This window comes from Arachis hypogaea, chromosome 7 (genome assembly GCF_003086295.3).
Source record: "Arachis hypogaea cultivar Tifrunner chromosome 7, arahy.Tifrunner.gnm2.J5K5, whole genome shotgun sequence".
Lineage (NCBI taxonomy): Eukaryota > Viridiplantae > Streptophyta > Magnoliopsida > Fabales > Fabaceae > Arachis > Arachis hypogaea.
Window position 1 is genome coordinate 8605611 of NC_092042.1, and position 16496 is coordinate 8622106.

Genomic DNA, 16496 nt, shown 5'->3' on the forward strand with positions numbered 1-16496 from the left:
GTTCTAAGATACCACTTGTTCTTCAACTTGATGAATGTGATGATCCGTGACACTCATCATCATTCTCACCTATGAATGTGTGACTGACAACCACCTCCGTTCTACCTTCGATTGGGTGGATATCTCTTGGATTCCTGATACACGATGCATGGTTGATCGCCTGACAACCGAGTGCTCGCCTGACAAACGAGCCAGCCATTCTGTGAGATCAGAGTCTTCGTGGTATAGGCTAGAACTGATGGCGGCATTCAAGAGAATCCGGAAGGTCTAACCTTGTCTGTGGTATTCTGAGTAGGATTCAATGATTGAATGACTGTGACGTGCTTCAAACTCCTGAGGGCGGGGCGTTAGTGACAGACGCAAAAGAATCACTGGATTCTATTCCGGCCTGATCGAGAACCGACAGATGGATAGCCGTGCCGTGACAGGGTGCGTTGAACATTTCCACTGAGAGGATGGGAGGTAGCCACTGACAACGGTGAAACCCTTGCTTAAGCTTGCCATGGAAAGGAGTAAGAAGGATTGGATGAAGACAGTAGGAAAGCAGAGAGACGGAAGGGAAGGCATCTTCATACGCTTATCTGAAGTTCCTACCAATGAATTACATAAGTATCTCTATCTCTATCTTTATCTTTAAGTTTTATGCGTTTATCACCATACCCACTTGAGTTTGCCTGACTGAGATTTACAAGGTGACCATAGCTTGCTTCATACCAACAATCTCTGTGGGATCGACCCTTACTCACGTAAGGTTTATTACTTGGACGACCCAGTACACTTGCTGGTTAGTTATGCGAAGTCGTGTTTATGCCATGGTATTGAGCACCAAGTTTTTGGGGCCATTACTAGGGATTATTTGAGTTGTGAAAAAGTAGTGATCACAATTTCGCATACCACTTCTTCATTTTATCTTGAGCCCTTTGAATAAAGTAAGTCAGTTCCTTATTCCGAACTTCCCTCACCTTTAACATCTCATCCACCTCTATAACACTCGTAATACCTGAGGAGTACCCAGGGAGTACATTCATGGGAAATCCAAATAAAGTTTCATGTGGAGTCATGTTAATAGTAGAATGGTAGGAGCCATTATAACAGAACTCTGCCCATGATAAATAGGAGGTCCACTGTTTCGGATAGGTGTGTGTGAATACGCGTAGGTACTGCTCAAGTGTTCAATTAACCACCTCTGCAGAGCTATAAAGTAACTTAGTCCCACTTAATTCAAACCGACTCAAGAAAATCGGGTCTCGATCCGAAATAATAGAAACAGGAAAGCCATGTAACCGTACTACTAAAGTAATGAATACTTGTGCCACATCCTTAGCTGTAAACCCAGGTTTCAGAGCACTGAAATGACCCACTTTGCTGAAATGGTCTACCACGACTAAGATCCATGTAAACCCAGCTGACTTAGGAAGTTGCACAATAAAATCCATGGAAATATCGGCCCATGGTCTAACCGGAATTGGTAATGGCTGTAGCAAACCTTGGGACTTGGCAGGAATGTACTTAGTGACTTGGCACTCTTGACAATGCTCAACAAACCTGTGGACTTGGCTTCGCATTCCAGGCCAAAAAAGTGACTCCCCAAGGGCCTTGTAAGTCTTGAGAATTCCCCCGTGACTGCCCCTAAGTGACGAGTGAAACTCTTGCAACAATAATTCCCTCAACCCTTTGAAATCGGGAACCCAAATTCGCCCTTGATACATTAAAAGACCCTCCTTGACTGTATAATCTGGCCCCAATTTCCCTGTTTTCAACTTATCATGGAGGCGCAGCATGGCTGAATCAGTTTGATTTCCTTCCAATAAATCCTCCATCAGTGTGAGATGGATTGAAGTGAAAGCCCTGAATTCATGAGTCATAGTTGTCTCTGGATGCCTGGATAGTGCGTCTGCCACCTGGTTTTGTTTTCCCGGTCGGTATTCTATGTCAAAATCATATCCCAGTAATTTGTACGAATAAAATTGTTGTTCAGGGGTCAACATCACCTGTATCAGCAGCTCTTTTAAACCCTGATGATAAGTTTTTACGGTGAATTTTCTGCCAAGTAGATAATGACGCCATTTGGCAACCGCCTGAGTAATGGCATACAATTCTCAAATATAGGCAGAAGACATAGCCAACTTCGGATTTAGTTTCTTGCTAAAGTAGGCTAAAGGGTGCCCATTATGGGATAGGACAGCACCTATCCCGGTGTTAGATGCATCGGTCTCAACAGTAAACCTCTGAGAAAAATCCAGAAGGGATAGCACAGGTGTGTGAGTCATGGTTGTCTTCAATTTGTCAAATGCCATATCCGCTTCAGCACCCCAATGAAAATTGTTTTTCTTCAGCAATTCAGTGAGTGGATGAGCTAGCTGGGCATAGCCCAAAACAAATTTCCGATAATAGCCTGTTAACCCAAGGAAACCCCTCAATTGCTTAAGGGAAGTTGGCTTTCGGCCAAGCTTGTATTGCCTCAATTTTAGAATGGTCAACTTTGATTCCCATAGAGCATACAACATGTCCCAAATAATCAACCTGATTTTAACCAAAAGAACATTTAGAAGCTTTAGCATATAGATCATGAGTACGTAGGACAGCAAGAGTAGTTTTGAGATGCTCCAAATGATCCGCCCATGTGCGGCTGTAAATGAAAATGTCATCAAAGAAAACTGCGATGAATTTTCGTAGATAAGGTTGAAAAATCCGATTCATGGTAGCTTGGAATGTAGAAGGGGCATTAGTAAGGACGAATGGCATTACCACAAACTCATAGTGACCCAAATGAGTTCGAAAGGCTGTCATGTGCACTGAATTTTCATTCATTATGATTTGGTGGTAGCCCGATCGCAGATCAATCTTAGAAAAATATTCGGCACCAAAGAGTTCATCAAGTATCTCTTCTATATTTGGTATAGAAAATTTGTCCTTAACCGTAATTGCGTTGAGAGCCTTATAATCAATGCAAAAGCGCCATCCACCATCCTTCTTTCTTACCAAAATCACCGGGCTAGAGAATGCACTATGGCTTTCTCTAATCACACCGGTTTCAAGCATCTCCGCAATTAAACGCTCCATCTCCTCTTTCTGAAATTGAAGATATTTGTAAGGTCGTACCTTAATCGGCTGGGCACCCAGTATGAGCTCAATTTTGTGGTCAATCTCCCTAGTGGGAGGGAGCCGTGTAGGTTCCTCAAAAACCTGTTGGAATTCTTCCAAAAGCTGCTGAATATCTACCGAGGCTGTTGGTTTGCTGTTGGTCTCTCCCTCAATCATTCTCAGGTGATAGAATGTAGTAATGACCTCATTTGTCACCAATTTCTGCAGCATTCTACTACTGAGCCCTTCTGATTGCAATAGCCTTTCCCCTTGTAACTTCACTTTCAAATCATGCACTACAAACTCCATAGTCAACAACCCATAATGAGTAGTGACATAACCAAGACCCATAAGCCATTGGACACCTAGAACCAAATCTGCACCTTGCAAGTCCAACACATACGTGCTGATGTTAAACTTGTAGCCTTGGAGAATCAAGGCAATTTTCTCACACTGTGCCTGACAGCCAATACTATCTCCATTTCTCACTAGTAGTTGTAAAGGAGTCACATCACGCATAGGAATTGCAAGTCTCTGAGCCACACTGGTTTTAACAAAATTATGGGTATTGCCCCCATCAATTAACATCATTAGGGGCTGGCCATTATATGTTCCCTTCAACCTGAAGGTAGTGGGCTGGTACTGCCCTACCATAGCGTTGAAGCTAATCTCAAGTTGCACCAGTTCAATAATTACCGGTTGTTCTGGTCCTTCAGTAATTACCTCCTCTGCTGGTGGTTCCCTCAACAGTTCCTGCATTGCATCCTCTCCAATTAACAGATGCAGTGTGGTTTTGCAGCAATGGGAAGGTGACCATTTATCCTCACAATAATAGCATAATCCTTTAGACCTCTTTAACTTAACCTCCTCTGCTGATAAGTGTTTGTAAGGGGTGTTTGGGATGTGCTTAGGTTGTGTTTGGGGTGTGGTTGGGCTAGGTGCTGCTAGGGTTGTTGTAAGATTGTGTGTGTGTTTTGTTGTTGGGATTCGGTTAGGTGGTGGAGTTGGGGTACTGAAGTATGTGATGGTGTTTCGACTGTTAGGGTTTGTGTATGGTTTCAGGCTTTTAATTGAGTGTGTAAGGTTCGCAGCATGCTTTTGTTCATGCAATTTGGCTAAGGCTACTGCAGTATCATACTCTTGAGGTTTAGCTATCATCAACTCGTATTTGAGATACTCCTGCAAGCCAACAATAAACAAGGATACCAACCAATCCTCACTCAACCCAGTCACTTGGGTTGATAATTCCTCAAACTGGGTGTGATATTCTGCCACAGAATCAGTTTGTTTTAGCTCCTTAAGAGCTGCTTTTGGGTCATAGAAATAATTCTAGCCAAAACGAATTAACAATGCATTCAAGAATGAGTTACAAGTATGTCGAATATCATTTTTTACTAACCAACGATACCAGGAATAGGCAGGACCAGTTAAATGGAAAGAAAGCATCCTGATTCTCATCTCCTCAGGCACACTAAATCATTCAAAATATTCTTGTACCTTGAAAACCCACTCCTCAACCCTTTCACCATCAAAAATAGGTAGTTCAACATGCATACCTCTATTTCCCGAGTGGAAGTGATTAGAATGATGATGCTGCTGCTTGTTGTTGTTCTCAACATCAGAATCAGAGTCCTCTTCTTTAATTATTTTCTTTTTCTTCTTGGAATCCGCTAACATTCCTTTGATTTCTTTCAGGAATTCCTCCATGGAATGCAAGTGATCATTAGTGTCAGAGACCTTGCTGTTAATCTCAATCTGACCCCGCTGTAAGGCTGCAATTTCTGCTTGGGATCGTCGGAGTTCATCGGTATCCACCATCTCTCAACAAGAGCACCAATGATAGATGTGTAATAGGATTTGTAATGAATTTGTATAATGGAAAGAAAGTATACTGAATTGGTGTGTATTACTAGTGAATAGTATGAATGAAAGGAGTACGAACACAAATGTTTCCCTGCTTCGAGTGAGGGTTATACTCCAGAGCCAACTCTCTAATGGCTAAATGATAATTCTCTACTCTCTCTTGATGCTACTTTTACCCTGTATCAATCATTCTCATACTCAAATGTAACTAACTTTGCCAGGTAGGCATTCTAGAAGCAATTTGTTACATCACATAATCTTGGTGCCAAGTTGGGCGTTTCTTTCTTCTAGGACCCAATATATCTGGCCCATTACTCTCTTCTTTTTCATCTTCAATTGGTTCCTCTTCAGCGGGGCCTTGTTGGTTTGGATTTGGGTTCGCATCACATTTATCCTGACCTTGGAGTAATTTATTTATCCCTATATAATTTGATAAATTAATTTTTTTCATATTCATGACCAATATTTTAAAAATTAGACCGAATTAGTTGATCAGACCGGTTCAACCATGAATTAGTAATATTAATAGTTCGGTCAGACATGTAAAACCAATCATCAGAAAATCGATAAAAAACCGTCGAATCAAAAACGGGAATTGGTTGGTCAGATGAAATTGAAATTCGATCGGTTTAAACTTAGTTTGATAAAACTTTTACTTTTTAAAAGTAATTTATAAAAGCTAACTTTTAAAAGATGGATTTTTAAAAGTTGTAACATTTATGTTTGGTAAATTAAATTAAAAATAGCTTCCAAAAGCTAACAATAATTACGTTTAGTAAAATAGTTTTTAAAATTTAAAAATACTATAATAGACATAAATGCAAGCATTAAATTTAAAAATTAGTTAAAATATAAGGTTATATTAGACGGCGTCCGTCGTCTTTGTCTGTTCAGCAGCGCTTCTGTCGCGGTTTGTTTGCCGTTCACGTTCGCGTCTTCGTTCGCGTTCTTCGCCGTTCACGTTCACTCGGCGTTCACCGTTCGAGTTCGCGTTCGTCTGGAAGCCACGTTGCTCTGCTTCAAACTCTGCGACAAACCCGCGCGCTCCACCCAGCCGTCGAACTGCTCTCTTTTGTCGCCGCTGTGAGTTCCCTAAACTCGCCACCATACAATACACTCACACAACACCAATACTCTGCTTCAAACTCTGCAACTTCTAATTTCTATTACAATAAGTAATTATTTGATTTGGTAGTGCTTTGAATTTTTTCATAGACTGAATTAAAGTTACATAGTTATGTTCTCTTCTCTATCACATTGAAATTAAGCTTTGAATTCTGTTATTTCGTTATAATTTTACCGCACTCAACATGTTTGACAAAATGCTTTAACCATATTTCTAGTTGGTTTTATAATTTCTAGCTTTTAGAAACTTAGTAAATTGATTGCATGTGAAATTAGAATAATTGGATCATAGTAATTAAGAAATTTTAGCTACACAAATTGTATCTTTGCAGAAAATATATTAGCATGATGATTCCACTTGCATTAGTATTTTTCTGGTGAATTTTAACTATTATTGTGAACTTGTTAATTTGCTAATTGATTTTGTATTCTTCTGTTACTCTTATTTTTTTTTTGTGATTTCTGTTCTTGAACTTGTTAAGTTGATAATTTGCTAAATTGTTGGACTGCTGTTGTTTTAATTTGCCAAATTGTTAGGTTGTTTCCACTTAATTTGTTGGATTTTTTATTTAGGTCTTGTTCTTGTTTATTTGCTAAATTGTTGTTGTGTATTTATTGTTTATTTACTGGATATTGGTGATCATTGACTTTGAGATTATTTACTATATGCAGGTTTAGTGTCATCATTGTTTTGGAATGTTTTATAATATACTAATATTTGTTGCTGTTTTGTAATTGCTGGTTGTAGGTTTAGTGTGATTATTGGTTAATATTTTGTAATGTTTGATGCTGAATGCACCTTCATTTTGTATTTAATATAAAAAAAGGAAAATCTTAAAAGAGTAATTCATCACTCTATTAGAAAAACTTCATATTACCTTATACTCTCAACTTAATACTTGCATATTTATAATTTATTTATTATTCTATTTTAAAACGATTTTTTTATTGAATTATTGGTTAAACCGATTAGATCAATAAATTAATGAACCAATGACCAAGCGATTTGATGATCTATCTGGTTTTTAGAATCTTGTTCATGACACCTATATTATTAAGAAAGTGAGTTTAGGGCTTAAAAAACTATATAGTCATCGGACATAACTTTTTCGTTGAGTCATATATACTTTTTAAACTATTTAAAACTCGAAAAAATTTAAAATGAACACAAAAATTTCGGTTGCACCATAGCTTTCAAATACTGTGTCTGATATTTTGTTATGAGCATATCTTGGATACATAGTATCCGATTTGCACATTTTTTATTTATCCCAATTGTAATTGAGATGTACCTTTAATATAATTTTAGATATTATATTCGAAATATGATATATTGTGCATATGAATCAATACGCTATAAATTACATAATTTTATAAATATTATATTTAAATAATTTAAATAAAAAAATTCCCAATTATGAATGTACATTTTTCCCTATCACTTGTCTGCGCAACTAATAAATTCATAAAAATGGTAAGAATTTCATCATGATTGATGAGAAATCCTGAGCAATGTTATGTTGTCGGAAGTGGGAGAAAAAAATAAATTAAAAATTGAAGAGATTATAGCCACGGTTAGTCATTAAATTTACTAGCGGCTCAACAGGCACTACCGTGCTTGTTTAGCCACTTTTTTTATGGGATTTAAAGTTAATTATTTCAATGAATTTTAAAATTTTAAATTCGAATAACATAAAAATAATAATATAGAATAATCTATAATAATATAAAAATGTTCAAATTAAAATAATTATATATTACCTATCTATAAACAATAACAATATGAAAATGATTTAATTATAATGAACACATACATCACCTATCTACAAATCTACAAATAACATAATTCATATAAAATAATTATTACAATATTATTTTATCTTCTTCTATCTAACTCAAAGTCATAAAAATAAATAGAAAAATACGATTGTTTACAAAAAATGAGCCATATTTAAAAGTCACTTTTTTTCTTTGTTTAGGGACTTTTTTTTTAAGTGGTAAACCAAAGTACGGATCTGTATTTGAAGAATCTTTATTGTGCCTACAAAAAGTGTAAAGAAGAAAAATAATTATATCTTTTTTTTTGTGATTATATATCAAACTATAAGTAAAAACGTTAAGATAAATCTAAAGTAGTTTCTGAATTTGTACCGAGAAAAAATCTTTAGCAATTTCTCATACATCTCCTTATCAATAGATTCTTGAACCTTGAAGAACTACAAAATTTAGAAATCAATAAAATATACCATATGCCAATACAAATTTCATTATATTTGAACGAAAAGTTAACAATAAAAAATATAAAACCTGCAAAATTGAAATTTCTTGTTTGAGGTTGGATTTCCTACACATGCACAACAAAAGAAGCCATTAAACCCTCTGTAGAGCATTCAAATCTATAAGTATCCGATATTACCTCTATTTTGGGTGGTTTCTTAATCTAATGATAGGTACCTGCAATGTTGTTCTTTACTAACATCAGTTGATTCCGCTCCTATGAGTTTGTTGCTGGAAAAAGAAAAATGTTTAATTTATTATCCGTAGTTTAAAATTATTTTTTGTAACTTTATTCAACATGAGAAACATAATCTCCGTTACAATCTCAGAGTAACCTTTTAATATTTTAGGCATATACTTTTTTCCTTCATATTTTATTAGTAAAAGAAGAACATAGAAGGGGATAGATAATAGGCATATCAATAACATTCTGATTACGATGATTGTGTTACCTTGTATGTTGTTGGAGCAGTATTTCCTTTTTTATCATCTTCCAGAATTGGGTCTTGTCTGTTTTAACCGTTCCTCCCCAGCCAATAGAATAAATTTGAAGGGAATGAACCTATTAGATAACATATGATTATGATTACTAACATAGAAATAGAAGTATGTATATTGAATGCAATTTTGACAGTAATTAATTTAAAAAATTACTTTATTGTCTATTGGTTGGATTGATGCAATTGCTTGCTCATCTTTCCATGCACTCCAAAGATTTTGGAATCCTTCTTCCTGTAATTGATATTTGTTAATATATTTCTAGTATATATATAGTATATCTTAGTTAATGATAATTAGTACGTACCTGTTGCATAAAACAAATGTTCAAGGTGGTTGTCTTTATCTCCTGGCATATATTGATGAGCTCCTTTGAAATCAAATTGTCTATTAAAAAATTATTAGTCGTTAATCCTCAATAAATTAAAGTTTGTATACATAGATATATATATATCAATGAAAAATATTTAAAGATTAAAATTATATGTAGACTGAATTGTACCAAGAAGTAACTACACACACTTACTAAGAACATAAATTACCTGTGGGGAAGGTAACAATATTTCTTTGAAAATTACATTTCTGGTAAATTCTCCACTTGTTCCATCTATTTTTCCTTCTTTGACTAAAATTTTTGTAGTTGACTGAGAAATACTTCGAGACAGAGCAACATATAATTGGCCATGGCTAAATACATGTTTAGGGAGATAGATCCCTACTTTAGGAATTGTCTATCCTTGTGATTTGTTTATTGTTATTGCAAAACTCAACCTTACAGGAAATTGCTTCCGGATAAGGATAAATGGCAGTCCTGAATTTTCTGTTGTTTTGTGTTTTATCCGAGGCAAGAAATCTCTTCTTCCACAGTGATGACCGGTTAAAATTTCTACGTCCAACATGTTTTGAAAAGTTCCACGACATAGTAACCTTGTACCATTGCATAAGCCGGCCTTAGGGTCTATGTTTCTCAATAACATCAAAGGTGCACCTCTTTTTACCTTCAACACATGAGGTGGCAACCCGCCTGTAGAAACTGAGTTAAGATATTCTTGTTGATATAAATTATTAGCATCTCCTTCTACTTCATCAAATGAGACTAAATTTCGTTCTTCTCCTGGAAACTGGTTGATAATTATATCATTAAGCTGTTGCACATCATGATTTTTTGGCGTCAATATTGCCCTTTCTACCATGTAAGAAGCATCTCACCCATGAGATTGTAAGTTTGGAAATATTTCTTCTATTAACTTGTGTAACGATGTTTCACCCTCCCATAGAATTGTCATATTTGCTTGTATCCGTACAAAGTCTTCATGTATGGTGGGTTCAATTCCATCACCAATGCGCATAAGGTACTCAGCAAAAACATGATCATTAGAAGATCGCATATTTTGTCGCAAATGGAGAATTTTAGTGGAAGCCCATAATTGAGACTTAACTATAGAAGCTGAAATCATTTGTGACTTACTACCTTTCGGTACCACAGGCAGTACTTGGCGGAAATCTCCTCCCATCACCATCACTTTTCCTCCAAATGGCATATCGTTTGCTAATATATCTCTCAGAGTGCGGTCTAATGATTGCACCGATTCTTTATTTGCCATAGGTGCTTCATCCCAGATGATTGTCGTTGTTTGTCTAATTAGCTTTGCAAGATCTGATTGTTTGCTTATGTTGCAAATGGATGATGGTTCTGCATTAATTGGGATCTTAAACCTAGAATGAGCTGTTCGACCCCCAGGCAATAATGTTGCGGCTATTCCTGATGATGCAGTTACCAAGACAATATGACCCTTATTTCTCAATTCTGCAATTATAGCTCTGTAAAGAAATGTTTTGCCTGATCCTCCTGGCCCATCAACAAAGAACACTCCACTTTCTCTTCGATCAATTGTATTCATAATGCACTTGAAAGCTTTAGACTGGTCATTGTTCAATCTTGTTACGGAACACAGGTCTTCCCGGGGTACTTCGACAGACAGTTCTTCTTGGATAACTCTGGGTATCGAGTTGTCATTGTCATTTTCATGAGTTAGAGCTGACAAATCGTATTGTGTAATCTGTTTTCCGTGCTGAAGGAGTATATCATTTATATCCCTGAGTAGCCGATTTGTGAACACTAAGGCTGTTGTGGTGCTGGTTGACGGATAATCATCCACCATATATGAAAAAAATTCATCCCATAAGCTTCTTACATCTGTAGGCTCACAAAATATTAAGATGGTTGCAAACAACCTTCGTAAAGCGCATGGCAATCGTAAAACAGAACCCTCAACCAAACATTCACGGATGCTACTGTCACTCTCTAACAATCCTCGATGTTGAGCAGATTGCTTGAAGGACGAATATTGAATCCCATTCACTGTTAGCAAGTCATCCCAACTGATTGGTCCTCTGACATTAGATAACAGAATACGCAAAGAGAATTTTTCTCCTTCTGAAGGTGATACAGTATAAATTCTACCGATGGATCTCCTCTGTGTCTTGCGCCGACGCCATTCCTTTTCCTTGTTGTGCCAAGTGTAATACTCTGGAATTTTCCTGTACAAAAGATGCCTAGATTGTTGGTCCTCCTCACGATTTAGAGCAAAGAACTCAGTGATCATTGTTCTAGAGAAATAATCATTGTTGTACATCATAAGAACTACTGTTCAGCCGCTTTTCTATAATGTCATTTCTATTGTAATTTAAATATATTTTCCTTACAGTACTTTAATAATTTTAATAATGTACAACAGTAGATTATTATGACTACAGTAAAGAAAATATATTTATTTTAATATTTCAAGCTAACTTTAATAACCCTGTACCATTCATATATCCAAGCTAACTTTGTACATATATTTATTTTAAATATATTATTGTCCTATTATTATTATTTAATAATAGCCGTACAGTAAGTTTATTGTTCATAGAAAATATTCACTATTTTTCAATTATAAGAACTCTAAAAAATAAATAAGAATTTACTCAAATTTTATATAAAAATCTCTAAAAATATAATCTTAAATAATTATAATACATCATAAATAATTTATTAATAACTTTTTAAAATCTGGGGTTTTACATGCGGTACAGAAAAGAGTTCATAAAATAAAGGAGAATCAGAACAAAATAAAAAAAAGAGAGATTGTGGGAGTAAAGAATTGAATAGAACTTACGCGTGAGTTTTTGTAACTGTTAGCGAAATATGTTAGTGAAATAAGTAACTGTAAAATATTTTTGAGTTTTTAGTAGGGTTAAAATAGGAAATAGAAAATTGGACACCAAACCTTCATATTTTGGTGTGGTTTTAATATAAAATACTTTCTTTATAATTACAAAGTTATATATCATAAGATATTGTATTGTTACTGTTAGAAAATACTATATAAAGCCAAATACCAGAGTTTGGTGTCCAATTTTATACAATATTATAAAGAAAGAGCTATGTGGTGTCGCATAATTTATTAATACGTATTTCGAAAATTATTGTATTATTAATAAATTTAAAAATACAATAATAAATACGTATTTCTATAATTAATAAACGAAATACAATAATTTTATTAATTTTCTTTATTATGGTAAAATATTTTTTATTAATTTTCTAAATTATTAATTATTGTACAAATTATTAATTTTCTAAATTATTAATTATTAATTATTTTTAAACGTAGTAGCCATAATTTTAAGGACAACTCCTATTTTCAACTCTTTAAGATTTACGTCGTATTTGGTCGATAAACAATATTATGGCCATATTTAATACGTATTATATTTAGTCAATAAACAAAATTAATATACCAAATTTTGATGTGACTAAATAAATTATGAATAATACGTATTTCGTTTATTAATTATGAATAATAACCCTATTATTATTATTTATTCTTTTTTTATATTATACGTATTATATTTCGTTTATTAATACGTATTTCGTTTATTAACCAATATATAAAGCCAATACCAGAGTTTGGTGTCCAATTTTTATAGACACCATTTACCCTCAAATAATTTATTTTACAAGGAAAAGTATGAGTAACCAATGCTCTTATTATACAATGCATACAATGGGGTTTAATTGAAATTAAAATTAGATTTTGGCCACCGGGGGTTTAATTGAAATTAATACTGAATTATAATCATTAATTATGAAGATTTGTTAATTTGAATGGTTCAAAAAATTAGGATTCAGTAAAACCAAAACACAAACCATGACCTATTCTCTATGAACGGCGCCGCCGACACAACCAACAACGCAATCCCTCTCACCGACGTTACTATCTCTTTTTCTCACTGGCTCGTGTTCACTGGAAGTCGCTCCTAGAGACGTCGAGGTCCTCATTGGTGAACGCCCTTCTCCCAGCGTGTGGCTCCTTCCAGCGGCATCGCATCATAAGGTGAGAATGGTTCCATTGAAACCATCGGAAGAAGCTCCCGAACATTTTGTTGCCGACGGTCAGCAGCCTAATAAGGTGAGAATGGTTCGATGAATTGTTCACCATGGATGCTTATTTATATAAGAGTTAGATGTTTATATTTGTATGTAGGTATAATACCTTCAGAGATTAGAATAAAGTAGTTAACAAAATAGTGCAGAATCCTATTAGTCTTAATAAAGAATAAGTTAGGTATCTATGCATGTAGGTGCATGTAATAGCGTAAAAAAACACTAGTTCTTTTGTATGAAACTAGAATTTTTTTATTAATAAAGAGTGAGTTAGGTATCTATGCAGAAAAGTTTATTTTTATGTATAGTGTATCATATTTTATAATGAATTTCAAGGCCACAAATTAAATGGCCAAAAAAAGTATATACGAATGGTTAAATAGCATGTTCTCTTCCAAGAAATAATCTTGATAATCAGTTGAATTATGGGTTAATATATTGCCTTAATTAAAACAAAGAACAGAAAATGAGTTCATTTAAAAAAATTTTGGACACAAAGATTAACACACCATTGATGCTTATTTATATAACACTTAGATGTTCATCTTTTGCATGCAGGATATGAGTGTGTTAATGAGTCATGAAATATTTATATACAAATTTAAACCAGCATGTATAAACAATTTAATTGGTACATTTGATAAGTGGCTAGTTTAGAAGTAATCACTCATGATGTAATTGATGACTAGAGAATAAAACGATGAGGAGATTATTACATTGTTAAATATAATAAACTAAATAGAATAATAAAAGCCATGCATGTTTAGACACATATTATATATATGAGTATACATGATAGATGGCATATGCATAAAAAATACCACTTCAGTGACATTGTATACACAAACTCAGTAATGAAATAAGTGTATGTTGGGTGTATATGCTACTTTTTGATAACGGTGGTACACGGTTTGATGTGCGCTACCTTCCAAATTAATATGGGTAGGATAATGCAATTCAGTTATATTTTTATATCCTTATATATGAAGTTTGGAAAGGATTTTTGTGCATCTCATTTACTAGTGGATTATCTAAATAGTTTTCATGAATTTGATTTTCGGTGTTTGTTTTCGTGATTATAGGTCATGCCAAGTTTGGATGTTACTGAGGTTGGAAGTGAAGAGATGGATATTTGTTACGAGGTTTAAATTCTAGTTTCATTCTGCATTATAATATTTGGCACAATAACCATCGTGATTTTACATTTTGTTAGTTTATTTTGTGATTATAGGACATGCCGCTTTTGGATCTTTCACAGGTTGGAAGTGAAGTCATGGATCATGGTCACCAGGTTTGGTCTCAAGTTTAATTTTTGGTAGCCCTGAACCGTATGGTTGTTTTGAACTTTAACGGTTTTGTTTTGTTTTTTTTTCTTGTTTTTTTATAATAAATTTGATACTTAGGTACCGGATCACGAAGGCCTTCGGGAAGATGAAATACCATGTGTTGGAATGCGGTTTGAGCAATTGGAAATGGCTCATGCATTCTATGTGACATACGCAAAGAAAGTCGGATTTGCTACTAAGATACGGACGACAACCTGTGATAAGATCACAAATCTACCCATTAACCAAGCTATTCACTGTAATAGGGATGGGTTCCGTGTGTCACGTGTCAAAGCGTCAACGCGGAAGAACAGGATCTCAGCCGCTGGGTGCAAGGCAAGGATCTACGTGAAGTTTGACAAGGAGACGCAAGACTGGTTTTTCTTCAAGGTGGAGCTGAGTCACTCGCACCCATGTTCAGCGAGAAAGGCGGTGCACTACCATGAGTATAGGAAGATGACCATGCATGCGAAGTGCGTGATCGAGGATAATGATGAGGCTGGGATTCGACCAAACAAGACTTTCCTAGCTTTGGCAAATGAGTCTGGGGGCCCATCTAACCTGGGATATTCGGAAAAGGATTTACGAAACTATATTACAGCTAGGCTTCGAACCAGCAATGTCAACGTCGATGTCAGAGAGATGATGAACTATTTCATGAGAATGAAGGACATCAATCCAAACTTCTTCTACGCGGTGAATTTGGACGATGAGTGTAAATTTCGGAGTGCAGTATGGGTGGATGCAAGATGTAGGGCGTCGTACGAATATTACGGAGATGTTGTGTCACTTGATAGCACATACAGCACAAACAAGTAAGGAGCAATTACTGTGGGGTTAGTTTTATTCATTTATCCCCTAGTTTGGTCGTGACTGATATTTTTTTTTGTCGCTGTTTTTTCATGTAGGCATGGATTACCGTTTGCGTCGTTCGTCGGTGTCAACCACCATGGTAAGTCGACCATCCTTGGTTGTGCTCTTCTTGGAAATGAGGAAATCCCAAGTTATGAGTGGGTTCTCCGCCAATGGGTCAAGTGCATGGGAACTGCTCCAAAGCGGATCATCACCAATCAATGCAAATCAATTTTTCGTGCAATAAAAAATGTCTTACCCGCAACAAATAGGATGAATTGATTGAATCGGGGAAGGGGTCGGAGTCTTCTCAAACTGCGTTAAACCGAGTGAAAAGCTAGGCCTCCCCGGACTCGGTGTATGATAGCCTGATTTGTTTGGCAACACAGTTTGTAGGGGCTGCATGACTATGGCCTTTGATTCGCACCCATGTTCAACATTATTCAAAACTTCCTCAAATTCAGGACACTGAATGATCGAGATGTCGAACTCGCTGCAAAGGAATGCGACATGAAGTTAGCCAAAACAACAATTTATGACTAGCTAGACGGCTAATGACAAGGAAGGGTATGACAAATACATAAGAGAAACATACAACATGGTTAGTTGAAAAGTACTAACCGGTCAAAGTCATAGTCACTTAGGGAGACATGTGCTGCTTGTGGTGTGTGTGGAGATTTATCCGTGTGTTTAGTGTTTTCTTCTATAGGACTTGTATGTTTGCCCTTGCACACGGGCTCTGCTTGTTCTGCATCATGTGGCCGAGGCTGCTGTTGGTATAATCGTATCCTTCTAGCAAGCGGCACGTGGTCATCCTCATCAGAGTCCGGGACTGCCAATGGTGCAACATTGCTTACTATGTTTTCTTCTCTTGGAATGGATTTTTTGGTGCCGATTCTAGATCGGCTTCTGCGGGCAATCGTCTTTCTCCTCGTACCAGTCTTGTATTCCTATGGTGTATATTCAAACATATCGTCAAATATTAAAGTGAACATCCAAAGGCGCTACTAAAGCTAACATCCACAAACCCACAAAAGTGA

General features: G+C 35.6%; 2 protein-coding genes across 2 annotated transcripts; both read right to left on the reverse strand.

The window, feature by feature from the left end:
- Nucleotides 1-2099: 2099 nt before the first annotated feature.
- LOC112701080 (uncharacterized) lies at nt 2100-4902 on the reverse strand. Its single transcript, XM_025751881.1, has 4 exons — nt 4582-4902; nt 2749-4413; nt 2577-2629; nt 2100-2523 (listed from the first exon to the last, which is right to left on the reverse strand). Exons 1-4 carry the CDS (start codon nt 4900-4902, stop codon nt 2100-2102), a joined length of 2463 nt encoding a protein of 820 aa, XP_025607666.1.
- Nucleotides 4903-10052: 5150 nt separating this feature from the next.
- Nucleotides 10053-11453, reverse strand: LOC140174271 (uncharacterized). Its single transcript, XM_072198669.1, has one exon. It carries the CDS (start codon nt 11451-11453, stop codon nt 10053-10055), a length of 1401 nt encoding a protein of 466 aa, XP_072054770.1.
- Between the last annotated feature and the right edge of the window lie 5043 nt (nt 11454-16496).

Excerpts from the sequence above, each read along its gene's own strand:
- LOC112701080 (XM_025751881.1), bottom strand. The coding sequence starts at position 4,902 with ATGGTGGATACCGATGAACTCCGACGATCCCAAGCAGAAATTGCAGCC. Across the intron at positions 4,414-4,581 it reads TTGAGGAGTGGGTTTTCAAG|AATTATTTCTATGACCCAAA; the intron begins GTACAAGAATAT and ends CGTTTTGGCTAG. Across the intron at positions 2,630-2,748 it reads TGGGTCACTATGAGTTTGTG|CCGCACATGGGCGGATCATT; the intron begins GTAATGCCATTC and ends TTTCATTTACAG.
- LOC140174271 (XM_072198669.1), bottom strand. The coding sequence starts at position 11,453 with ATGATCACTGAGTTCTTTGCTCTAAATCGTGAGGAGGACCAACAATCT.